The 26,414-nt window shown below is 42.2% G+C and overlaps 1 protein-coding gene across 1 annotated transcript in view; it reads right to left on the reverse strand.

Annotated features, from left to right (window-relative positions):
• Window positions 1-390: 390 nt before the first annotated feature.
• The window catches only part of frmd6 (FERM domain containing 6), a 35,943-nt gene continuing 9,919 nt past the window's right edge, over window positions 391-26,414 (reverse strand). Inside the window, exons 2-14 of the mRNA XM_083792291.1 lie at window positions 22,176-22,487; window positions 21,643-21,733; window positions 19,303-19,382; window positions 15,686-15,762; window positions 15,141-15,327; window positions 13,647-13,802; window positions 13,268-13,333; window positions 12,404-12,472; window positions 7,584-7,758; window positions 6,942-7,250; window positions 6,665-6,802; window positions 5,322-5,413; window positions 391-5,051 (exon numbers count right to left, since the gene is read on the reverse strand). Of these exons, the coding sequence (XP_083648417.1) occupies window positions 4,758-5,051; window positions 5,322-5,413; window positions 6,665-6,802; window positions 6,942-7,250; window positions 7,584-7,758; window positions 12,404-12,472; window positions 13,268-13,333; window positions 13,647-13,802; window positions 15,141-15,327; window positions 15,686-15,762; window positions 19,303-19,382; window positions 21,643-21,733; window positions 22,176-22,274 (1,833 nt within the window). The 5' untranslated portion in view covers window positions 22,275-22,487 and the 3' untranslated portion in view covers window positions 391-4,757. The remainder of the gene's footprint in view (window positions 5,052-5,321; window positions 5,414-6,664; window positions 6,803-6,941; window positions 7,251-7,583; window positions 7,759-12,403; window positions 12,473-13,267; window positions 13,334-13,646; window positions 13,803-15,140; window positions 15,328-15,685; window positions 15,763-19,302; window positions 19,383-21,642; window positions 21,734-22,175; window positions 22,488-26,414) is intronic.

The following is a 26,414-nucleotide window of genomic DNA, read 5'->3' on the forward strand; positions in this document are numbered from 1 at the left end:
TGACGGCTCAGATGAGCCCTGCCAGCCAGGCTCTGCTGGGGAGAAGTGAAACAGGAGCCCATTCCATTGTGAGACAACACTGCCCCGACATGGCCAACTCATTCTAGTGCGTGAAAATAAAATAATGCTGTGCTGTTGGATGTTACTCCAGAGGGCAGCACATTCACATTATCAACATTCAAGTGTCCTTATAGGTGTATGATGCATTTTAATGATGCCATTACTTTAGAGGCATTATGTGTTTTGCTTTTGTTGTCGTCATGATGCTACTTTATTTAACCCACTAATTCTCTCTTTAAAAAAACCTGTACTAATCTTATTAATGAATGATTGAATGAACTTGCCACAATATGACATGCCACCAGACAAGTACAGTTCAACTTTGGCAAATAAATGTACCTTTTTATTGATTATTTGAGGGCATTAGTACCAAGAAGGCACGGACCAGACTTCATAATTACAAATCATAAATTTTCACTACAGGGTTTGACAAATAAAAATCATTCACTTTTTTTTCCTGAAGGGAGATCCTTTCACAGAAAGGATTATGGACACATAGTGCAGACATACAAACTCTTACATAGTGTAAATATGCATTGAGTATGTTAAGGACAGGAAAGTGGGTTGTGGCTGTATGGCTCTGTACCTTGACACTCACTCACTGCTTTAATACAGAAAAGACAGGATTTTAGAAAACACCCATTAGAGTATAAACAATTACACATAAGTGGAAAAAACAGTGAGTGGAACAACCTGAAATATAGAAATATAGAATGCTGTAGTTTTGTATCAAATCCATAAGTGTACGAATCTTTACACACTTACACCTTTTTAAGAATGCTTTATTGTCTCTGAGCCAGTTGTCTTTCTCTCGTTTTACCAGTCTCGAGGTATTAATATGGCATACTTTAAACATTTTAAGAAACCTTGTGTTAAGCAAACACGACTAACGGATAGATATTCATCTGTGCGCAGAAGGGGGACATGTCATAACTATTGATAGGCATCAACGCACACACTCACTCACACACACACACACACACACACACACACACACATACACACATACACACAAGTATGGAATAATAAGGTTCCTTCTGCTCTCAGAGCAGTTTTGAGACAGTACTTGCAACCCATAGCTGATAACAATTACAAGTCTAGATGAATTTCTTTGATATAACCTTTAAACAATAATTTAAAAACGTTTACCCACATGTAAACATTGAAAAGAGAAAATGTTAAACGAAATGTTGTATTCCCCCAGTCATGAGTTGATGTGTATATGGTACACTCCTTTCCAGATTTTTTAAACCAGAATGTACAATATCGTAATGTCTTCAGTGACATTTGGAGTAACAAGCTTACCGCAGAAATAGACCTGCTATTGTAAATATGTGCAGTTAGAGTGCACTACGTATGGCAATTGATATGAATCAAATATATTTAAAAAACATTGCTGTAGTATGACATGTTGCGATAGTCACAAGGACTGAAACGAATGTGTTGTACAAAGTTTTCATTGAAACACATATGTTACTTTCCCCTCCTTTCTAGAGCAGTGGTTCTCAAAGTGGGTGCCCTGACGCAAGTCCACAGAATACTTATATAATATTTGGAATTTATCAATATGACAGAGACAGACCACCAAATCTTCTCGCCAAAAATAGCGTTGTGTCGTGTGTGAGCTTGTAGATCAACTATTTTTGGTGAATGTTCCGCCCAGAATAGGGATGCTGTGGTTAAATGACCAGTATGAAGTTATTTTCAATCTGTTGTAATGGAAACTGCTATTATATTTTCCTTGTGACACATACTGTATCTTAGGGTGAAAGATTAACATACTTGCATACCATAATATGAAAGAAAGTGCCATCTATAATGTAACGATGTAATTCAGGGGTGCCTTGGATGAAAAGGTATTTACAGGGGTGACCTGAGACAAGAAAAAATGAGAAACACTGCTCTAGAGCAATATGACTCCATATGAGTGCCTGTTAAAATGATCTGCATCCTTTCAAAAAGTAATAATGTCCAAAACCGTTACTTCTCAGGAAATGGGAAAAATAACCTGTGATCCAATGGACCCAATGTAGTTATTATTTAGTCACAAGCTCTTGTTAATACTTTTCATTGGTTCAATATTTAAAAACCCAAAGACACACTTAACCACTTTCACTCAAAATTATTTTTCGAAAATAGAGAAAGTAGCCAATCTATATGAGGATTGGTTATTTTCTCTATTAAAATGGAAAATACACCAGCTTAGAGCCACCAGGGACTATATGGGGTTTAAATGGTTAAACTAAGATCTCTTTACAAGTTGATTGGTTTGTTCGGCTTCAGCTGCTGTAGTCTGTTGGATGCATGTGAGTGTTTTTGATAGACAAGGGATGGGGAGCCAGGGGAAGGTGCTTCAGAGGAGGTGGAGAGGTGTGAGTGTTTCAAAACACTACAGCTTGTTATGGCAATTCCTCTTCTTTATCGATTCCGGCAGAGCATCGCACAAATGCAGTTTTAAATCTCAGCTCTGTGTGATTTATGAGCAGAAATACCATGTGAAATTAAATTATCTGTTGTCAACGACACCCTTTTATTCCCAGTTACACCGTAAGTGGTGTAATTAAGCTCTGAGTGATTTATGGAGCAAAAACATAGTTGTGAAATATAATAAGCTGTTATTTGTTGTTAATTACAACAATATTTCATGTTCACTTATCACTTGTAACTGCTATTAGATAGTGATAAGTCTTTCTTGTTGTGTATAATGGGCTGCGATATTACAGGTGTGAATCTGCATCACAGGGTTATTATAATACTGTCGCATACATCGCTTATAATACTGTAAGACGTCCACTCCACACAGAATAACTTTTCAACATACACAGAGAGTCTGACGATCCATACAAAAACACATGTAAAAGATCTCAGCAAGGTAAAATGATTTAAATGAAAACTAAAAATGCAACACGTTCCAGTTTAAAAAGAATAGACAAAAAGAAAATTAGACTAACAAAAAGACAATTCTGCTGTAACAGTAACCAAGAGACAAGTGAGTGAAATGATAATAGTCATGCAGAACGAAGTCAACATGTAAGTTTTGTTTTTTTGGCCGACGGCCAACATGGCTCCATTTTGTGTGTGGATTACAGGGGAGCCTTCCTCAACTCGGCACAAGTAAGAACATGTAGGATTACTCACTCAGCCTCATTCTTACTAGGAAATTCAGTCTAGTCTGTGATGATCATGGGACCTTTTCATACTAAAGTTGTCAAGTAGCTAACATTGTTATGAAGACAACCCCCCACCAATGTTAAAGCAGGTTAGTCTGCTGAATATTATTTATGTACACCGTTTGAAATTGTGTCAGTGGTGAAAAGAAGACATCAAAGGGGGAAAATGAATTTACAAGAACTTGGGACTATAAAATTCTCCATGACTATGGTTAGGATGTGTGATTGTCAAGGCAAGGGTCAAGGGTTTGTGGTTTTTTCGGCATCCTGCATAGTGTAGTGAAGGCACATTGTGTGTGTGTGTGTGTGTGTGTGTGTGACGTGTGTGTGTGTGTGTGTGTGTGTGTGTGCACGTGCATTTGTTCACACTTGTGAACATTATTAAGAGACTGTGAGGGATAAATTGGCACACTGCACTTCCTGGTGAGGTAAAATTAAGTGTTAGAAGACACGTTGCTTAGGAGAAAAGAGAAAATAGACAGAGGGAGACACTGGTGCACAAATGGTTGACCACTTTCACCCTGGCTTCCCCATTTTGGGGCTTTTCATTATAGACAAAAGTTGTTCAAAGATGTTTGAAAATAGTGACGCAGAGTTGTATATAGGCTTAAGTGGTTAAAGGGTATCAACCCAAATATTCATAGTTTAAGACAGCAAAACGTTTAAAAAACAATGTCATATTGTCCTACTTAATCTTAACTCATTTCATTGGCCCGTTGAACATAATTAAAATTAGTTGAACACAAAAGGGGTTTGCCATTTCTGTTTTTACCGTCAGCTTTTCTTTGGTTCATAGCTCGTAATTCCATTTTTCTCCTTTTTGTGGGAGATCCGCAATTCTGGGATACTCTTGATATGAAACATTGATATGCTGTTTGTGTCTGTGTCCTTGCATGCCCAAGCCTGTGTGCAACTGTGCATGTCCACACACAGTCCAGTTTCATATAGGTTAGTCAATGTAGGCAGGCACACGCAAAATGTAGATCTTCAACAAGGTTGGAAATGACGTGTTTGTCAAAACATAGTCCAAATTTGTTCTGAGAGAAAATGAAGCTTCGTTCCCTTACGTTTCCTTTCACACTCCATTCCCAACCAGAGTGTCAAAATGGAGCAGCATGAATTAACTTGTAAAAACGCAGGTTCTCTTGAACCAATTAGTTCCATTATTGAAGTTCCCAAGATTCCTTCATCATGGGCTCTTATTGTCTGTTAATTTAATGTGTGTGTGTGTGTGTGTGTGTGTGTGTGTGTGTGTGTGTGTGTGTGTGTGTGTGTGTGTGTGTGTGTGTGTGTGTGTGTGTGTGTGTGTGTGTGTGTGTGTAGTGGTAAGAGGGATGAAGAAGGTCCGGGTTAAGACAATTCAGGGCCAGTTCACTCATTGAGTGCTGTTAATGGCCACATATGGAGACCGCCATCTATCATCATACCTCCAACGCTCCCCTCGCACCAGGAGTCTCCAGGTCTGACTAACATGGAAGAATAGGGTCACACTGAGGCCACCTATGTCCACTTCTCCCTTGCCCATCATCACACCACAAACTCTGGGACCTCATCGCTGGTCAGGTCCAGGGAGAAGTATTTGCTGGTCCTCTTGATGGGGAAGGGGTGCTGCTCCCCGCGGATCCCAGCACACTGCTCTGCCAGACCCTGCTGCTGGCCACAGCCGTTGCTCAGCTCCTCGCCGCAGCCGAACGTGTAGCTGTGGGCGGTGTCTTGGCATAGCTCCGCCCACTGCAAGCAGCTCTTCTGGTAGAGCCGGATGTCGTCCAGAGATTGGCTGTGTCGGTCCGTTGACGACTGAGGCTTCCTGCATGCAGATGTCTGTGGGAGATAGTCAACAAATATTTAGAAAAGGCAAACGAATAAGGCATATTATTATATTTGCTCATTTATTTCTTGTGTTCTCCATAGAGAATATGTTATTTCAGTTGAGTGCCTTGTCGCACATCACTTGTCACAGAAGCATGAATGAAGCTTTGTGACATCATGAAGCCATTGCATGGTGGGTAGGACTCAGTGTGTGGACTGTGAGTATGTGTTTTAAGTTTCCCTGCAGTGTGGTGGTGTTGTGTAACAATGCCGTCGGCCTACCTGAGGAAGAGACTCGATGCTCTGACCTCTCATCTTGACCACAGTCTCTGAGGAGCTGGAAGTGGAGGAGCTAACGTCCTTTACAATGAGTCCTGAGAAACACAGAGGATTAAGGCTTAGCTACAGCAGTGGATCCCCATCTGAAAATATTTTATGCCATGGGCCCCCATACAAGATTTGTGTACATTTCTTTGAAACTTGTTTGGCTATTTTCAAATAGCTGATCTATATAGGATTAAAGAAAGTGAGAGTTAGGTTAACCTCTTAAACGCCACGGGGGTCCGGGAGGGAAAATCTAAAATATCGGAGTTGGAACCTGAGACCTTGACCAGCCCCATTTACCCACCGGCGGGGGATTGGGGCTCAGGAGGTTACAGAGTTTGATGCTAAATTAACCTGATGCTGGGAAACCTGTGGAACGCCCTCAAGGAAGGGTCCCTGGGGGCCCACAGACCCCACCAACAGCTTCAGACGCTTGTCAGGAAAATATCAGCACAGAAACAGAATAAGGGGACGATGTGGAATGTGCACACGAGTGTACTATGTGCACCTCACCCCCTAGCACCCTTTATTTTCTATCGGTTGTATCATGCTAATTAAGTTATCCAGATGTATGCTGGTACTGGTAGCATGTTCACATATGATATGTTATTTTGAAACATGCATGCTATCTGCTTGTTCACAGATGCCATGTTTGTTACATTTAGATAAGTACTTTATTTATACAGATGCTAAGTTTAATGTCTACAGTACCTGGCCTGCTTAGTTACTTTGTAGCACTTTGTCTTCATACTGTTTCATGCAATTTGTAAGTCAATCTGAATGAGAGCAGCTGCGATATGCCTAAATTGTGATTGTGCCGATTCCTTTCATGGATTACACAAGAGTGCTAGACTGCCAGCATTTTAGAACAACACAAATAAAGCCTCAAACATATTTCCAATATGGTCTGTTAATGGACCTAGCTAGGAGGCGGTATGTGTTGCTTGTTACTTGACTTCTCAACGTGTCTCCCCACGGTACTGTGAAGTGCTTCTGATAAAAGCATTGAAGAAACAGAGTTATGTTCCTTTGTGACCCTGACAAAATGATTAACCCATTTTGGGCGGGAACCCCTTTAGGTGTTAGCATTATGTTATGCTTTAGCAGATCTCATACAAGCTCATAGCGCGCCACCGAGTGGCGCGCTACGAGTTTGTAGGTCTGCTATTTTTGAAAAATCGAAGAACGACTGACATAGAAACATAGCTTTTTCAGAAAACTGTCAGGAAGTAGAAGACATTTTTAGAATCTGATCTCAGGTCAAAATGATTAATCAAATAAGACAGCAAGCGAGGCACTACCTGAGTATCCATTAGTCTGGTCAGGAGACATGGTCAGCATGTCCTCAGTGATATGGATACACAGGTCCTGGTTGAGCTCCAGGGCCATCTCATGAAGCTCCTCGTAATCCTTGGGGTCGTCCACCAACATTTCAATCTCTGTAATGAACAAGTGGTGGCTGATTTAGACCTGTTCAAACATTATGAATAATGTATAATTATTTAATAACCAGTAGCTACTCTACTGGTAAAGGGTACTACCACTGGTATAGTCTTTATCTGCACGTTGCCGTCTTACCATCGTCATCTAGAATACGCTCTTTGCCGCTGCTCTCGATCCCAGAGGTGTGTGAACTTCCGTGGCTGGTTGTGCTGGAGCTGCAGGTGCGCAGGGGCCTGTGGGGCGGTTGGCCAGGGGCCCTAAAACTGTCCGTCTCGATGCCCGAGGTGTGGGAGCTGCCGTGGCTGGTGGTGGAGTGGCGAGATAGGCGTTTGTGGTGAGACATGCTCCCAGCGCTGCTGCCACTGGCCCGCGAGCGCTTGTCTAGATGCTCCATGTCCATGTCCAGAGCATCACTGATGTACGACTCCCTGTACTGCTTTTTCTCTGTGGGGTTACACAGGTGGACAAATAATTCAATGTAACTGAAAGCACAGGATCTGGATTCTCTATTCCAAATCATTAGAATTAGTCAAAGGCCATTTCTTTGACATTCGAAGATTCTGTCTGGTGTTGACGCTTTGAATTTCTTAAGTCATATTTTTGATGTCATCAGTTAGAATATAAAAACATATGTATAATGATAATAATAATAATAATACTCTCCCAATCTAATCTAATTTGATTCAAATAGTGATTGATCTTAATAAGTAAGTTAGTCTTTTAATTAAACATTATCATTCTCTAATATCTGATGATGTGAAATGCATGAGAACATACCCTCATTCTCCTCCAGTCGACGGACCTGTTTCAGGACCGGCTGCAGGTTCATGTAGAGGCGATGGCTGTTGCTAAGCAGCTGCAGGAGGTGGCGTGAGCGCATGGGGCAACCTGTGTAGTAGATCAGTTTACGGGCGGACGGGAGCCCGTCAGGGAGGATTTCAAACTTCTTTCCCTGAGAATATGAAGGAGAAGAAATGGGGGGGGGGGGGAAATGAATTGTCACAAAAAGAAAACAAAGCGTTCAAACAAGTTCTCTCATTGTTTCACAACAGTTCATAATGTAAGCTTATGAAAATGGAATGTGAATTTACAGTCTTGATTAAGTGCCTGGAAAGCCTAGAGGCAAACCACAGAGGCGTGATGAGGTCTCATCTTGAAAATCTATTTTGCAGCTAGCCGCTCTTACATGGAAATAGTGAGACAACAACCGGTTCAACATATCTGTTCAACATTTCTGCATGGAGGGAATGAACATTACTTTTTGATGATTTTCCAAAGCCCCATTCCCCCCACCTACACACACACACACACACACACACACACACACACACACTAGTAAAACGGTGGGCTTGTGTTTTTCTCTTGCAAGCCTTTGGAAGAGGCTTGACCCAATAACAGCTGTCTTCTGTGTCAGCAGCGCTGTTTTCAAGACAGCCCTATAAACAGGGGTTTGGATTTTCACATTCAATGGGTGGATTTAAGGTTCTTTGAAAAATGCACTGAACTCCACATTCCTGACTATAAAATGCCGCTTTCTACTTATTTATTTGAAACTTGAATGCAAGACTCCCCCAGTGTAGGGTTACTCATGCAAATAAACTGGTGAATTGACTCAAATCAGATTCCTACAATAAGGAAATGATTTAATAATAAATAATAAATTGGCAGTTGAATGACAATGACTTGTACGGATCCAAAGGATCCTCTACAAAACAAATTTGGAGCAGTGGTTGACCCAAAATATAGGTTGTTATTTGTAGCTGGAATGTCGCTGGTTCAAATCCTTGAGCTGGCTGGGAAAAATAAAACGATCAATATTCTCGCTTATCTCGTAACTATTTATCCCATGACCGGTGTCTCCTAAGGGTCCCATCTTTTTTACTTTCTTCTTTTTTCCCTCCTATAAACAGCTATAGTATAGATTGTTTGAACACAAACATTAAATGCCATTGACAATGAATGGAGAATTTACGTCATATGGGGCTCGCGAGACTTTGCAAGCCCCATGCAAGTGGATGGAGCTTGCGAAGTCTCGCGATAGACGAGAGTTCACGCTTTACGGCTGAAACACGGCAACGGCGTTACTATGAAGTAAAGTGTGACGCTTAACATAATGTTGACATTATGGAGAGAATATATACAGAACTAAACAACTGCAACTAAAGGTGAGAAAGCCTTCTAGCACGAAATTCTCCTTTAAACTGGGCCACTCCCGGGTGTGAATGTGTCTTAACTTTATACTGTAAATGCAAGGCGGAAAATAGAATTTCCAGGCAGCCTGGATAAAAATAGGTTTAAGTTCTGAACTATATACTAATAAGTCTCAACCATTCTCACTTTGACAAAACACAAAGTCCTTGGTCATAGCATGAGCAACTCCAACGGAGACGGACTTAGAACTGACAGGTCACCAATTGGCTGTGTCCCAAGTCCAGACCAAACACGTACACCGAAGTGGAGTACAGGCCGGTGTCGGATATCGGTCGGTGTTGGTTATTAAAGGGCGTTTGGCCACTCCTCAGAAAAGCTTCTCATTTTGTGCGGTACACATACTGTACACACAGTAAACTCAGTGTTATTTTAACTCTGGGAGTGTACAAATGTAACCAAATGGACTCTTACGGGTCTGTAACTCGGAGAACATACAAATGTAGCACTTATATTTGCTAATGTAAATGTTACATTTGTACATTATATTTCATTACAATTTCCTTACTACATTCTCTGAGGTAAATGAAGGCTCAGGATTTGACTGTGTGTAGTCAAACCATCTGACCTCTATGAGGAGGACAGCTGTGAGTCACGTCCTTCTCCAAGATGTCCCTAATGTGGCCCACACACATCGAAAGAAAACCCCTGCTCTGCCCAGGGCCCCTTTCCTTCTCGCGTTCCTCAATCAGACGCACATATCTGAAATTGTTCAATTTACACCCTCAAGAGTTAATCACTTGAACCCTAGCGTCCCTATTCTGGGGGAATATATGGCAAAGATCTACAAGCGTACGTGCTATACTGAAAGCAGGTGATGTCGTTTGGCTGTGGAACCGCCTCTTATGACTCTCTATTGTGCATTGTGAAAATGTGAACTTGTAGATTGGCTATTTTTGGTCTTCAGTACAAGACCAAGTATAGAGCCCCGGGGGAATCCCGTCAATGAAGTATATATGGTTTTAAGTTGTTACATGAACACTCCGGATTTAGCTGTGCATCAACCAGAGCAGCTACACATAAACACACTGGACGCCCATGAAGAGCAAGGGCTCAGTTCTGCCAGTGGCGTGAGCACAGAATCCCCCTCCCACTAAACCATCACAACATCTGGTGTTTATTGACACGCGCACAGGTCCCTCCACCCTCCTCCTTTGCTGCTCTGCTGGCTCGCTCACTTGGCCGTGGTTGCAGCAGCAGTGGATGATGACGTGCCCACGGGTGGAGCAAGGGCAGAAAGAAAGCCTGTTATTCAGGAGGGGAAGGGAGGGATGGAGCCATAAGAGGCCCTCTTCTCCACAGGGGAAAACCCACAGACACGCCATCTCCTACTTTCAGTCCACAGACACGCCATCTCCTACTTTCAGTCCACAGACACGCCATCTCCTACATGCAGTCCACAGACACACCATATCCTACATGCAGTCCACAGACACACCATCTCCTACATTCAGTCCACAGACACACCATCTCCTACATTCAGTCCACAGACACACCATCATCCGCTTGTATATTGTATGTTATATAATATACTTTTTATTTTATTTTTTCCAACTTACTGATGGTGTTTCCTTTACTGTGATGTCTCTCCATCTACTGCAATCTGTGACTTCTGTGTTTAACTGTTGTACTGTGTTTGGCACCTGAATTACCCCAGCGGGATAATATATATATATATCTTATCTTATCTTTCACTCCACAGACACAGCATCATCCACTTCCACTCCTCAGCCATGGCATGCCATCATAGCCTTTCACGCCACAACAACAACAACAGGTGAGTTCCCCCAATGCAGAAAAAGACAGAATGATGCTTAATTTATACTCAAAATGAACAGCTAACAATGCGCACAGGAAGACACACTCATGAAGACAATGAAGCTCTTATGTCCTCAAATGGTCGACCTTTTGGGAAAGTCACCAAAGATTGAAATGACTAGATTTCCCCCTGTGCAACAGCAGCCATAACACAAAGCTAATCCTAAATGTCATCCTCTGGGGAATGTGATTAATTGTCGAGTGGCAGGGAACGTTAAGTCGTCAAGAGAGAAACAGATATACAGTAGTGGTAAGCCTCTCTGCCTTTCCATGATAACAGACCCTATGGAGGTAAATTAACCCACTGCTCCGTTCAGCTTAACGACAAGGCTGACTCAGAAGAGAGATGAGAAGACTTATCAGGCCACAGGGATGATGTTTGGTGTAATAGAGATATTAGGACACACAAGCCCCTTTCTCATTTATACACTGGAAAATGTCCGGGGAATCAGGTCCAGTGTTGGCCTTTCACACATATAATGTGGGGACTGTCCATAATTCAGACATCCCATTATTCCAACTACGTGGCTTTGCTTGAGCCGGTTAGGGAAGGTTAGGGTTAATAATGTGACGAGTCGGACTAATGCAGCATCACTCCCAATCTTCCGCCGTAGCCTGAAAACCCACCTTTTCAGACTCCATCATGGCCCATAGCACTTACCCTAACCCCTTAGATAGCATGTCTGTTGACTTAGATAGCATTTGACACAGACTTATAGCATGTTATGTAGACAGCACTATAATTGTATTGTATATAGTCATAGCACGCCATAGTACATATGTATAGCATAGTAGTAAATATGTATAGTTTATATGTATAGTGTATGTATAGTTTCATTATATAGATATTCCACTGTTACTTTCTTAGCTTATGCATGTTTCATGATAAATGCTTTTATGTGATGTATTCCCATGCTTTTGTTCTTGCTTAAATGTAAATCGCTCTGGATTAAGAGCGTCTGTTAAATGCCTAAATTGTAAATTGTAAATTGTAATGCGCCGTCGGACTAATGACACAGCACCATAGAATCTAACAGGAGAATGCCCGTTTCAGCCGTTCACACATGAAAATAAATAGTCTGTTTGATGAGGTCAGGGTCGGCCGGGCGTGGTCTGGGTAGTAGACGCACTTATTAGTTTATCCCACTTAAATATAACACAGGAACAGCCTGAGGGAGATGCGAGGACCAAATACATTATTTTTCTTATTTCCTTCCACGAAATATGAGAGAGAGCATGTCATGATGATGCTATTGACTGCACTGAAGTATATTTGTCCGTGCGTGCGTGTGTGCGTCCATCATGTACATAACTACATACGCATGTATGCAAGCATGCAAGGAAAAGTCTCTAAATCCCTGATTAGTTCCAGAAGACTCTTGGAGAGCTAATATAAAATGTCAGTAAGGAGTAAAGATTTCCACAAGCCAACATAACCGCTAGGCTTTGACAAACTCCACCATGAGCTGGGTCATGCTTTGGATTTTGTCATTGCTAGTGGAGTGAAATAAAATATGAAAATGTAATTTTAAGTTTTAACGAATGATAAGCTAAATAAGGTTTAGACTCACCACAAATACCAATTTGCCCACGTTGGTCCAAGGGAAGTCATACAAGAGCTGTCTCACAGAGCCTACATTCTGAAACAAAGAACATGCGTCAAGCCTATGGTCAGAGGACAGTTCAGTGACGGCTTGTCAACCAACGTCTTTCAGTAAAAGCCCATTAATTTTGCCTTTGCCAACTGAAAGGCTAAAAGCTGTTATTTTTCCTTTGTGGATTCATGTCGTCCCACTACTTTATCATTACTTCGGGATGATCAAGATTAACCACAGAAGCCCTATATACTTTGTCTTAGTGAAAATAGGCAATCTACAACCCATTGCATCACATTGCATTGCGACCTTGTACTACAGATCTGCTAATATGGCTATTTTTGATAATGTTGAAGATTTTTGCCTATAACAACATGCCTGAAATAGGGACACCAGGTTGAAAGCATAACGATTGGTTGGGGGGAAAAATCACATCCGTGTGAAGTGATTGACGCTCTTGTCGCCATACATCATCCAATCAAAAATGAATATACTTCTTCATGAATTAATTTGTCAACTTATGTTATTATCTTTTAACCATGATACAATGTTGAAAAAAACTCATCTTTTCACCATGATCATGTTTTGATTTATGTGAAGTGAAGGCGGGGTTTCTGAAATGTCCACAGCCCTTCTCTGAGACACAGACCGAAAAGTAGACAGAAATGGTACCTTTTTATAATGAGCATTAGTGAGGACCAGAAGATAGGTTGAGAATGGTTGAAGTTCTTTCGTTCTTTAATGGCCATATCCATCATGGTTGTGAAATACGCTAAAACATATACAATCAACCAAATAAAAGTATGAATTCACAATCAAAAAAAGAGAGAGAGATTGTACCTGGAAGATTTGAATCCCTCGTAAAGTCAGCCCCAATGTAAGAGATGCCTCCAATTCCTTTTTGTCCTGTTAAAAAGATTGAGATGATGCTGATGAGAAAGGAAGGATAACACTGTAATAATGCAGTAAATCAGATTCCTATTTTGTTTCCTTCCTCCTATCTTGTATGTAACCAACACACACGTTGGGGAGGGGGGGTGCAGTAACAGAATGAGTGACTGAGCACTGATATAATTATCTCCACATATAACTTAATATCCCTGTATATAAATCAATCTTCTTGTTCCCGCTGTCGTGGAATAAACTCCCATCAAGAGTGGCCTCACTCTTGTTTATTTACACAAAAGATAGTCCTATATCCTGTCTTACAATCGCTCACCTTATACAGTCTGTAGTAGTGAACAGTAACATCATCAAGCTGTGCACACTCCTTAATGTACTTGAGATGAGCCTCGGACGCTGTCAGGGCAAACTGGTCTTTGTGCATGTTTGGGATGTGCCTCAGGATGTATTCACGCCCACGCTTAGCTATCACCTGTAGGTTAAATCAGATCACAGTTGATTAGTTAGATTGACAGTAGCAATACAGCAGGGCAGTAATCACAGTTGGAAAACAAAATCTTATTATACAAGCCCCATACTAGAATATAAACACATAAGCTAGCTATGCATTAAGAAGAGCAAATAAAGTACAATAAGCAAATGTGTATAAGTAGAGAGGGAGGAGAAACACAAGGGGTCGGTTGCATTGAAAAGGTTGGGATTCTCTTGACAGTAATTGAGTTCACCCTGCTCACTGCATGGCTTATACAGTGGAGCTGGACCTCAGGCTCCTTACAACCCAGGCAGCTCGGTGTCAGATTAGCAGTGCACTATGCCAATGAGGTTAATGAAGCACCTTGCTCCAGGGCTAACAGATGTGAACTGTGTGAGCCTCAACCTGGCCTGAGACTGAGATCTGAGCAAAGAGCCAGAGGGAAACCGGAAGCGCACTTTCTAAGCTTTGCATGTGGCTTTGTGAGACTTGAGTAAAAGCTTTGTAAAGTACCTAAATCTTTTGGGAGATTTACTGTAGGACGGTGTCCCCTGATCATGCTCAAACAACAATTTCCTGTGCCTGTGCCTGTGCCTCCTGTTTCAAAGCAACGATAAGAGGACAGCAGGCTAATCGCAGGAAGTGAGGGGCAATCAGAGGGGTGGGGCTTTAAGGAGTGGTGGAGGGTGGGTGGAAGGGATGAGGTGATTGGAGTGGCGGTAAACAGGCGTCACGAGAATGGCCAATAGCCATGTTTCTCAAAATTAAAAAATAAAAAGATTACAAGTGTGCCACTTCAAGGGACAAAAATAAACTTGTGGTGTCCCAGTTCTCATTATCTCACATGCTCAGATGAGAGGGCCTGTCATAAAGTGTTTGGCCAGCATGATTAATTGAAGGTGGCTACAGACCTACATACATACATACTGTACAGACAGTAGGCTAGTGCCCGAACACTGCCTGTCTGACTGCCTGCTGAGATCTGTACCAGCCACATTTTTCAGGATTTCTATTGTAGCACGGTTGACACCTAAAAGACACCTCAGAGGGGTGATGCATCAACATTAGCCCACAGAGGACAGTGACATTTAGGAGCGACATCCTTGAAGTAGACAGTAGCCAGTGTCTGGCTAAAGGTCCTTTTGATGGACACGTTGGCCATTTTAAAACAGTGAACATCTAGTTATGGGATGGTGCCAGTAACCCTAAAAAGAAATATGGAACAAGTCTCGTATTTGCATGGCATCTTCTAAAGGACACTGCTTGGCAGCAACTTTAAATCACTGCTTCTACTCGATCGATAACAGGCCACATCAGGGCCACATTAGACATACTCACCCAAGAGGGGAAGTAGGCCTCAGGTTCAAAGTACTTCCCAAAGTGCTTGTTACGCTTGAAGTTTCCCAGGTCAGCCTGCAGGGCGAAGGCAGCTAGCAGGAAGTAGGCTTCTTCCCTCTGGATGCACTGCGACAGGAGTAACTGTTTCCTCAAGTGCCAGTAGTAGTAATACCTGGCTGACCGGTCACTGTAGGTGACATAAAGAAATCACAATGGTTGAATGGGTGAATACTTAACTCTCAGATTGTACATTTTGTGCGCTCTAAGGGTTACTCCCCAATAAGGGTGCATTTGGTTTCATTTGCACACTTTCTGGTTTTAGTTAAATGAACGCTATGGATTTGTACTAGATCATTTCCCTGGTGAATGCAATTCCATTCTTTTGAATATACTGTAGACAAATACCAGAACCCAGCTAAATAGCTCTAAGTCTAGAGCTAAGTCTTAAGACAGAATAGATATAGAATAGTCATAGATACAATAAATGTCTTACTTATAAGAATTAAATATGATTTCACTCTGGGTGGCCATGGAGACGTACTCACCTTATCAATCTCCCATTCTCCACATAATACTGAGCCCTGAAGTGTATGATCATTGGTGGCCCAAATTGGTCAATGCCCTGAGAATGACACAAAGGAAAAAATGACAGTTATTATCAAGGCAGTGAGGTAAAATTAGCATTTTTCAATGCTTACACACAATTACTCATCTATATAGAATATATAGAAAATGTAACATAGCGCCACTTCTCTAATCTCTATTGAAGTCAATGGACGTGGTCGCCATGTTATTTTCTGTCGCCCTACTACTTTGAATGGTGTGCTCGTTCTCAATTTATATACCGTAGTGTAACACGCACGCACGCACGCATGCACGCACGCACACACACACACACAGTCACAGGCACCCCCCCCCCCCACACACACACACACACACACACACACACACACATACACACACAGTGTCAGCTGAGCTGACAGCCCGTCACGCATGCATACACACGGACCCGTCGCTACCACAACCATGGGAAGTTGATGTTTAAGCTGTTTGAGCTGTGTGCTAATAACACAACCCCAGGATTAGAAAAGAACACACAAACACACGCACGCACGCACACACGGACCCGTCGCTGCCACAACCATGGGAAGTTGATGTTTAAAGGGATTGTGACATTAAAGTTTTTGTAATTTTTCTTATTTATTTTAGGTTTTCGGAGCTCAATTGCACCCAAAAAAACGTAACTTTTAACATTCAGTAGATTTTGTTTGTGTTCTGGCGTTTTCTGGCTCAAACAAGTGTCATGTAAAAGCCAGCAAATCTCATATATGACAATGGGATTTGCCAGCAGATGTCACTGTTTTGCCTGTTTTCATTGCAGCTCAAAAGGCTTCACAGACACAGAGATAATCCCAGACCACAGAAAATCCACAGAATTGTCAAAGTTCAGGTATTGTGGGTGTAATTGAGGTCATAAAACCTAAAAGAAAAACGAATAATAAAAATAAATGAAAATTATTAAATTAATGTCATGAAACCTTTAAGCTATTTGAGCGATGTATGATGATTGATTTGAGCTCACTCTTTTTGAGCACTAACAGAGAGACTTTGCGTATGCTACATGCCTCCCTGTCACTTGTGGAGCAATAGAAATCTCCTGTTGACCCTTTTTATTATTGTTTGGACCCAATGTTTTATACATTTGTGGCAATAAAGTAACTAATTAACTAACTGTGCTAATAACAGAACCTTAATCTGCATGCTTGTGCTATGAAGATGATCCAAAGCGCCCTCCCGCTCATAAAACGCAGTGTGTGTTACTGGCCGCAATTGAAAGTCCTTTATAAGTTTGCAGCTTTGTCTCTGTCAGTGCCCGTGTGCAGTGTGTCTCTGTAAGTTGGCCGTGCTCAGTTTGATTCACGCACCCCATAGCTTGTGGGGCTGTAACCATGGCAAAGATAGGTCCCATAGCCGTCCCATAGCCCAGGCCGTACTACGGGATATGAAACTGATATAAAAATGCTAATAAACAGCCACTGAGGAAAAGGCAGGATAGACAGGTTGTGAGGACAGGTTTTGTGAACATGTTGTGAGGACGGGTTTTGTGGACAGAGCTTTAGATGAATGAATGGGAACCACATAATAAAAAAGACAACAAACCAGAACATTCCAACAGTCAAAATAATATATAGTATTTCCTGCTCTTTGTTGTTATGGTTTTACAGCAGTGGGGTAGAGTGGCCGGTAGATTCCGTGCTCCCCCAAAGATAGTGTCCTTGAGCTGAACCCCTAATTGCTCCCAATGTGCAGGCTTTTTTTTTAACAATATATTTATTGACATTCTTTTTCAATTACCGTATATTACCAAATAGTAGCCCGGGCTGTTAATATGCTACACCACTTTGCATTAAAACAATTGGTTGTGCATAGGAGGCACTTGTGAAACTATAGCCTAGATTTATTTTATGGATGTGGAGGAGTCAGGACTGGTGTTGCGCTGTTGTGAAATGATCGAGAGGCGTTCAGAGATTTGCAAACTCAACACGGTGAACACGCATATAATAATATAAACTAGATAAAGTGCCAATCGGCACAGGTCTCCACCAGGATTCTTCCTCAGCCTAGTGGGAATATGCATGCACAGTTTCATTGCAATCGGACGCTGCGTTGAGGAGTTGTGGCCATTTGCTACTCCTGAAAACTGTAGGAGCCAATCGTGGCCAATCAGGATGGAATATGAGAAATCAAACAAACCTGTCTTGATCACATGACTATGGAGATCATGTGTAGCGATTTGCGTGAAATTTGGATAAAATCTGAAGGAGTAATAATAGAAAATGTGTTTTACATATGTCGGCCTCCTGGTGGCGCTATAAAGAGCAGATGTGAAAAATTCCAGACCAAGGTTTTTCCTTGGCCTCTAGGGAGTTGGCATACAAAGTTATCCACAGATCCGTGCAGTTAGAGGTAAAAACACTTTTTGGCCAGTTATAGCGCCACCTTGAGGCTGAGTTGAAATTGTTCATGTGGCATTTTGTCCTCAGCCTAGTGGGAATGTGGGTGCACAATTTCACGGAAATCACGCGATGTGTTCATGATTTGCAGTATTTTGTTTGAAACTGAGCACTCCTGTGAACTTTGGAAGCCAATCTTAACCAATCAGGATGGAGTGTGAGAAATCTGAAAGACCGGTTTCGTTGAATGGCTGTAGAGAGACTGTGTACCAATTTGCGTGATGTTTGGACAAAATCTGTAGGTGTACTGTGCAAAAACTTGTTTTGCACAAAGCGGCCTCCTGGTGGCGCTATAACAGGCCGTTCTGGAAAGTTTGGGGCAGAGGTTCATCGTTGGCATCCAGGGAGTGTGTGTGCAAAATTTGGCATCGACCGGGTTAACGGTGGCCGAGATTACGGACGGACGGACGGACGGACGGACGGACGGACACACACACGGACGGACGGACGGAGTGCAAAACATACTCTCCCCCTAGGCCTTCGGCCTGGTGGAGACAATGAGGGCTGAGGCTGATTAAGTTTGCAAATAACGGCCCATGGGCGCTTATATGGAGGAGGGCGGTTATTTGATGGAGGCGGTTATTTCGCAAAATGGTGTCGGAACCTGGGCCATTTGGTGCTGGACGGTTATTTGAGCATGGGCTGTTAATTGGTAATATACGGTATATAAAACATTACAGTTATAGCTCTCTTGTTAATAAAATGTCCCGAAAAAACACAACAGATACACAAATACAATACAAATACAATAATACAAAAATTATACAATCATAACAAACACAACTCAACAATCAAAAACAACCTGATGTGCAGGTTGGTGCCTTGCATGGTTTCCTCCGCCATCTGTGTATGAATGGGTGAATGTAATGCATCTATGTAAAGTGCCTTGGATAAAGGCGCTATATAAATGCACCATTTACCTGCTATCCCCATTCATAACAACAATTCTGGTATACTATAACAATTGTGCAGCTGTCACTTTTATTTTCTCCCCAAAAAACTGGATATCTCATTTTGAAACCAAAACTCTTGTGATTGTACCTTCTGATGTACATATATTTACATGGCGTTTATTTTGCTCTTACATAAATATGAAGCCCAAATATGAGTAAGTAAATGGCTGCCGTCTGTGTAGCTTGATGTCTTACCTTGCTGGCTTCTCGTTTCCATTCTTTGGGACAGTACTTTGACAACTTCTGCCCCAGCTCCATATAAATGTGCTCATTATCTGAAGAGGAGAGAGAACCCAGGTTAGAAGCTATAAGCCTGATTTATACTTTGTCGTATGCTGGTGTCACTCGCAAAAAATAGCAAATCTACAAGCTCGCCAAGCATCGTGAAGCAATACCCATCCACAGAGTGTTTACTGTTTATGAAACGTTTGTATGAGTGTTGTGTTTGTGTCTTTTAGGCTGTTATTGTTGGTGGCTTGTGCGTAAGCAAAAGTATGCTGTGTGTGTGTGTGTGTGTGTGTGTGTGTGTGTGTGTGTGTGTGTGTGTGTGTGTGTGTGTGTGTGTGTGTGTTGTGTTGTGTGTGTGTGTGTGTGTGTGAACTATGAACTATTAATACTGTGTAGTGTATGCACTCAGTGAGCTGTATAGCAGTGGTCGGACTGGATAGTGAGCAGCAACTAAATAGTAACTGGAAATAACTTGTAACCTGGATAAGGAACCAGAGTCAAATATCACAAAGTAGTCTGAAATAATTCATACCTTTTTCTACCAGATTAATAGAATCTACCACACCAGGGCCACATTACACAGTATGTCAATTAATTAACATGCTTTTACATATAAACGGACATATTTTGTTTAACCACATGAACCGAGCATCCCTTTTCTGGGCAGGGGCGAACATTCAGCGGAAACAGACCATGTGCATTGTTAGCCGATCTGCGTTGTTAGCTTGTACAGTAGATTGGCTATTTTTTTGCAGAAGATATTTAGTGTAGCGCAAAAGGAGGGTACCTAGTATAGAGCCCTGGGGGACTCCGGTCAACTAAATACAGGGTTTAGTGGTTAATTGTCTTAACATTCTAATACTAAGTGCAATGCTCTATGTGGTAAACTCTCCTTATCTGGTACTACAAAGCAATTATCTAGCAAACAATGAATTATTCACAACTACGGTTTGGATGAGGTGGGCCGTGGCTGCATTGGTCAGTGAGGGACAGTCAGCAAGGCAGAGGGGGTAGGTGGACACTGTAGTGTTTGCCTAGGGGATTTCACGCTGTTCAGACAAGCAGTTCAGGAATGTCCCACAATCAGACCCATTGGCTCCTGCTCAATTGACCTGCTGGGCTGTCATTGGCTCATCTGGAGGCCAGCTGTCTGAAAAACACTGCCCTTTGCGGTTTGCTTCCCTTTTCGCAGTTGCTTACAATTGTCACCCACTGTCTGCTACACGCCAGTGGACTGACGGGGTGACTCATTCCATGCATATGACCCTCACCCAGCCCAAGTTGCCGTAAAACAACTTTAACCTTTCTGCACAATGGGAGCCAGTCAGGCTGAAGTGGGCCTGACTCACAGTAGTTAGCCCTTACATAGGTGAGAGATTCATAAACAAATAATTCTTGCTTCCCATGATTTTTTGGTAAACAATCACACTTCTGTGCATGACATGTTTTCTTTATAGGCTGCATTTGTGAGTAGCCCTAATATCTCCAGTGGCCAAAGTTTGAATGAGGAGTAGATTGATTTTCAACACAGGAAACCTGGTTTTGTATCTATTATTGAGGGCTCCTGCAATATTGGACGATTAGGTGGCGTGGTGTCAAAGGAGTGCAAATTGTAGCAGAGTGGCCCTACCTGATGCCCAGAAACCTAATATCTCCCTTGGCCTCTTTGGATGAGCAGCAGATGTGTGGTTTCCCATGTGGGAGACCCAGGTGCAAATTCACTTACACACATTGTGCAATCACTGGTAATAAATAATAGATCAAAAGTGGCTTTATCCTTTATTCAAAGGACCTGATCGGTCAGGAAGTCATACCTACTTACTACTCTGAAGTAACACCAGCAAAATAACTGTTACAGACATTGACTCTGACATTCTTCCAGAGAGTCAGAGAATGTATCGGAGTATGGCCACTGCCGGTTTATTATATTCCTCAGTAACAATATAGGGTGCAGTTATTGCACGGTTATTGTACTGATAACACTACTGACACTGTAACAATATTCTGACACTGAAACTGTCATTGGTGTATTTTGTGATGTCATAACAATATTGTGATTGTGTGTATTTGCCTAAGCACAGGGGTGTATACTTTTTTTCTGAATGCTGTAATGTGTAATGACACTGGGACTGTGTATTTTGTTCTGCCTACTGGTGCCTTTCTCAACCCTGTTGTTCAACCTCCTATAACCTCCTATAAGGGAACAAAACAAACTAAATGAACCACTACTTTTTAAAGACGGAATCACCACCAGCATTCATGCCAGGCAGGAGAGAGAGGAGAGAATCAGACGGGGACATTGCTTACTTTGAATGACGCTGAGTCCAAACAGGTGACAGTCTTTCAGTCTGAGAAGGTCACACACCTGTACCAAAAGCTCCTGACACAAGGTCTTCACCTGAGAGCAGGGAGATCAGAGCACATTGTTATTTATCTTTGTTAACCTGCTAAACTGCCACGAGACACACACAAGATTACAGTAGATTTGCCTTTTATTTTAATGGTACGAGATACCAGGGTTGTGGCTCTTTCGGAGCGGGAACTCTGGGGGGTGGGAGGGGTAAAATACTCAATTTATTTGACTCATATGTGACTTGAAAATATTAACCCATTTTGGGCGGGAACCCCTTTTGGTGTTAGCATTATGTCATGCTTTAGCTATTGAAAAATAGCAAATCTACAAGCTCATACGAGCTTGTAGGTCTGCTATTTAAGAAAAATTGCTTTTTCAGAAAACTGTCAGGATGTAAAAGACATTTTTAGAATCTGATCTCAGGTCAGAATGGGTTAATAAAGAAACTTTGATTTAAAAAAAAGATTATACCGTAGATTTCACTTACATTGACAATGACGTTGAGTGTGTCATCGTTGGGTAGAAAGACACAGACACAGCGGCGGTCCTGCATGGCTTTGTTGTTGTTGAAGGTCAGCTTGTTCATCTTCTTGTGGGACTGTGACAGAACAGGCCCTGCCTGCTATCGGGCCCCTTCAGGCGACCCACCTGCACCACCACCACCAGAACCACCGATACCAATAGTGGCTGTAGCCTTGCTTCAGCTGTAGCCGAGCACTGGCAATGGAGAACCCAAAGGCTCAGCAGGCCAAACAGCGCTCAAAGGACAGGTCATGGGTACCAGAGATACAGACAGCCGCTGTGGAGACACACAGGATTTCATGTTAGTCTTGATTGAATACTTTGTAAAGTAATGATGATGAAGTTCTTGTATAAGGAAGCTGGCGGTATCTATAATTAGTTTATGATGTGTTGGACCGATATCGGAATAGCATGAGAGGAGCAACCACATGATGTCACACTGTACTATAACGTGTGCAGAAGAGTCTGTCCATGAACACCTTTGCTGTGTTTGTGTGTGTGTGTGTGTGTGTGTGTGTGTGTGGGTGTGGGTGTGCCCTGGGATTTTTAGGCTGTGCCCTGGCAGTTAAAAAGGTTGGGAAACACTGAGATAGAGAAAGGGAAAGTAGGAGATTAACACACAAAACCCAGAGTGTTCACTTTCATCCTGAGTGTAAAAATTTAGGGTACCCTTTTATGCACCCAGAGTTAAATTGACACTGGATTTTACTGTGCAAGGAAAGAGACCAAATGCGACAGGAATACTCCTGTGCGCGTTGCTTCGGTGTCCATGCCTATCTGACATCACGACAGAGGAATGTTCTACGACTCCCAGGCAACATCTGAACATCTGTCTGTGAACTGAGGGAATGCCCTGATGGTGCTCAGAGATGAAAGTGGAGAGGGAGAGACAGAGAAGGAATGAAAGAGGAGTGTGTGACGGGCCAGTGACTCACGCCTTAAAATCGACTTGATTCCCCAATTTGACCTCTGAACTTCACCACGGGTGACAAAACAACAAAAGTGTGTGACATACCAGCTCAATCTCTCTCTCTTTCTCTTCCTCTCCTCCCCTCCTCTCCTCCCCCTCTTACACATGAAAACCCAAAGTATAGAGAAACACAGAGACACAGAAGAAGCACATATAAACACATACATAAAAAGTTGGAACCGAACAACACAAACAGATGCCATTAGCTGTGTTAGTGTGAGTCATGGCGATAACCACAGGAGACCTGCCTGGGGGACACTTACTCCAGGTGTGAATTGTCTCAGCTCAGACAAAGAAATGCTGAGGAACAATCAAATGTTCATGATCACTTCTTCCTGTTATAGGCAGCTTACGGTAAAGCTACATTGTCATTCAGAACAGATTGCTAGCACTATTGCTGTCACATTACACGCACCTCCATGTGAAAAGCATGTGAAAGATATAGCCAGGATGGAATTAAACATTTACATAAATGTTCTCCTTAGAGGTAATGGGAAGCTGTAAATGCATTGGTGATTTCATGACTCCGAAAATACAGAAAGAATACAGAGTAAGATCCGTAATGTCAACAGTCAGGATTTAACATTATGTAGCTCCTAAAGTCCCAAAACGTTAGTGACTGATATGTGTACACATGTAGTCAACTTTGACTCTTGCTGCAATGCAGGCAGGCATTATAGACAGTTAGACACACATCCAACACATAGGCTAACTGGTCTGTTGCTGCAAAGTCATAAAATACAATTGGACTAAGTGGGCTATACATTAAATAGGCATACTGTGCACATAGCCTGATGCATTGGTCTTCATTAGAGGTGGTCATTGAACGTTCACAGTGATGGGTAAAAGACACACTCAGCACAGCTGCATTGATGAGCCAGGACAGTACACTGTGCTGCTGCTGACCTTCAGGAAGCTGAGCTCTACTTAATTGTACAAATGCGTGCATCAAAACCTCACACACAAAATAGAACACTATCTATGACTATGGTCACACAAAAGTGCAAACGTATGCACAAAACAATTTGACATGCACACACCATAGCCTATTATTTCATGTACACACACACACACACACACACACACACACACACACACAATTCAATTCAAAGGGCTTTATTGGCATGAGAAAAGCATACCAAAAACATTGCCAAAGCAAAATACACACAATGATTAGTCTTTAGGGTGGTTGTGTTTCATTTGATATCCTCCCCCCCCCTACACACACACACACACACACACACATCCTGTGCATGTTATTGCACTCTTGCCGTCACCATATGTCAACCGCATCTCCAGAACAGCTGAGCTATGAGATGCACCAGGGCTTAATTAGAAGTCAGATCCAACTAGGCCTAATTGAATCACTTCCCTGCCCCAGCTCTTATCTCTCTCTCTCAAACACAGACTCATTCTGATCTACTGCGAACACCAGACCTGCACTTGCAACTGGACCTAGACAAGTCTGTAAATACAATATACAAGAAATCATCAATACTAGGAGCAATACAATTATGACTTTATATGTCTTGATGAATTGAACATAGGACCACAATGGAAACAACAAGCCCTCAGGGCTTTTTGTGTTATCCTTTTAGCATTATTGTATATGACTGTACCTTTGTACTTTTGCAAACTGTTAAAGTTTCAATCAATCAATCTTATCAATGTAGGGTAACGTAGCCTTAGTAACAATCACATGAAAATATTTGAAAGTCAAATTGTTAGACTTAATCATACTGCTACAGTAAACACAGTTTGCTCCTGTAAAATTCATGAGTGGAGAATTGACTGTGCTCACCTGGCCTTTACACCATCTAGAGTCGACTCTTGTTTCAACTGACAGAAATTACATTGCAGTTAGATATATGACTCCCTTTGGAAGGATCACATATCACTTTCACCTCATGATTTGAGTGTGTGTTTAGGTATAGTGAGGACAACGTGCAGACCAACGTGCAGGTCTTGTTGTAACACAGTTAAGTTAATGGCCCTTCGTTGTGGTTTCTCTGCTGAAGTCATATCCTGTTACTCTGTCAGGTAGAAACAAAATACCTGGCTTTCACAGTAATACTACCATTCCGTTGTTTATAAGAGCAGTCGAGGCTAAACTATGTAAAACGAATGCATAGATGCTTGGCTGTCTAGTCATTACTAATGATTTTAAAAGCCCATTGTGTAGTCTATCCATGAGCCATCACGGCACTGGGGAATGTCCATGAACTCCCATAGATTAACGGGAACCCGACACAAACATATTACAAATGCAAGTATGTGCGCGCGCACACATAGTCGCACACACACACACACACACACACACACACACACACACACACACACACACACACACACGCACACACACACACACTGGAGTAGAGGGAGAGAGGGTTGGATAATGAAATTACTGCTGCCTTCTTCGATCCCCCTTTCATTGCCTTGAGAGGGGTGATGCAACACTAGCGTGTGTGCATAGCAATGCAGCACATTATAGCCAGTCAGCTCTGTACTGCTTTCTGATGCTCTGTAGCCTGTAAGAACAGCAGAACTATATGGCATTGTCTCTCGATGTGGCAAAATCTCAACACGTAAAACACAGAAACAGCCTCTAACCTTCTCTATAATCTAGACCAGAGGTTCCACCACTGGTACTAGTAGAGTACTAGTAGAGCCCCCCACTGGTACTAGTAGAGCACTAGTAGAGCCCCCATCTGGTGGTACACAGAGGAGTCACCCAAAAAAAGGAGAAAAAAGACAAAAGTGGAATGAAATATTTATATTACTAGTACAGGTAGTTCTGACCAATCAATTGGTTGAAATAGGCTATCCAGCCATGCTGAAATGAGCATGACAGCACACCTAGCCATTAATAGAACATTTGAGAAGGGATTAATTAATTAGAAATATCAGTTGTGCCGATTAGCGATTAGACAGAGTTTTGTCAGAGCAGCAGCATTATTGGCTTAGGAATGGAACAAAAAGGGCAGGTATACGCTCCTGTATTTTAACATCAGTTATTATGGTGGTACTTGGAGAGCCAAATATTTTCTGAGGTGGTACTTCAGTATAAAAAGCTTGGGAACCAATGCTCTAGCTAGCCTCTGTCATGTGTAATGTCACTCGCTCTCTCTTTCGTTTTATATCAGAGGGGTGCAAATTCAGCGAGGAGACTTCCACAACAGCCCCCACCCTCCCTCACTCCTTTGACATCACCGGGGTGGAGTGCCTTTAAAACCT

This window comes from Protomyctophum parallelum (genome assembly GCF_964188405.1).
Source record: "Protomyctophum parallelum genome assembly, chromosome: 20".
Classification (NCBI taxonomy): domain Eukaryota; kingdom Metazoa; phylum Chordata; class Actinopteri; order Myctophiformes; family Myctophidae; genus Protomyctophum; species Protomyctophum parallelum.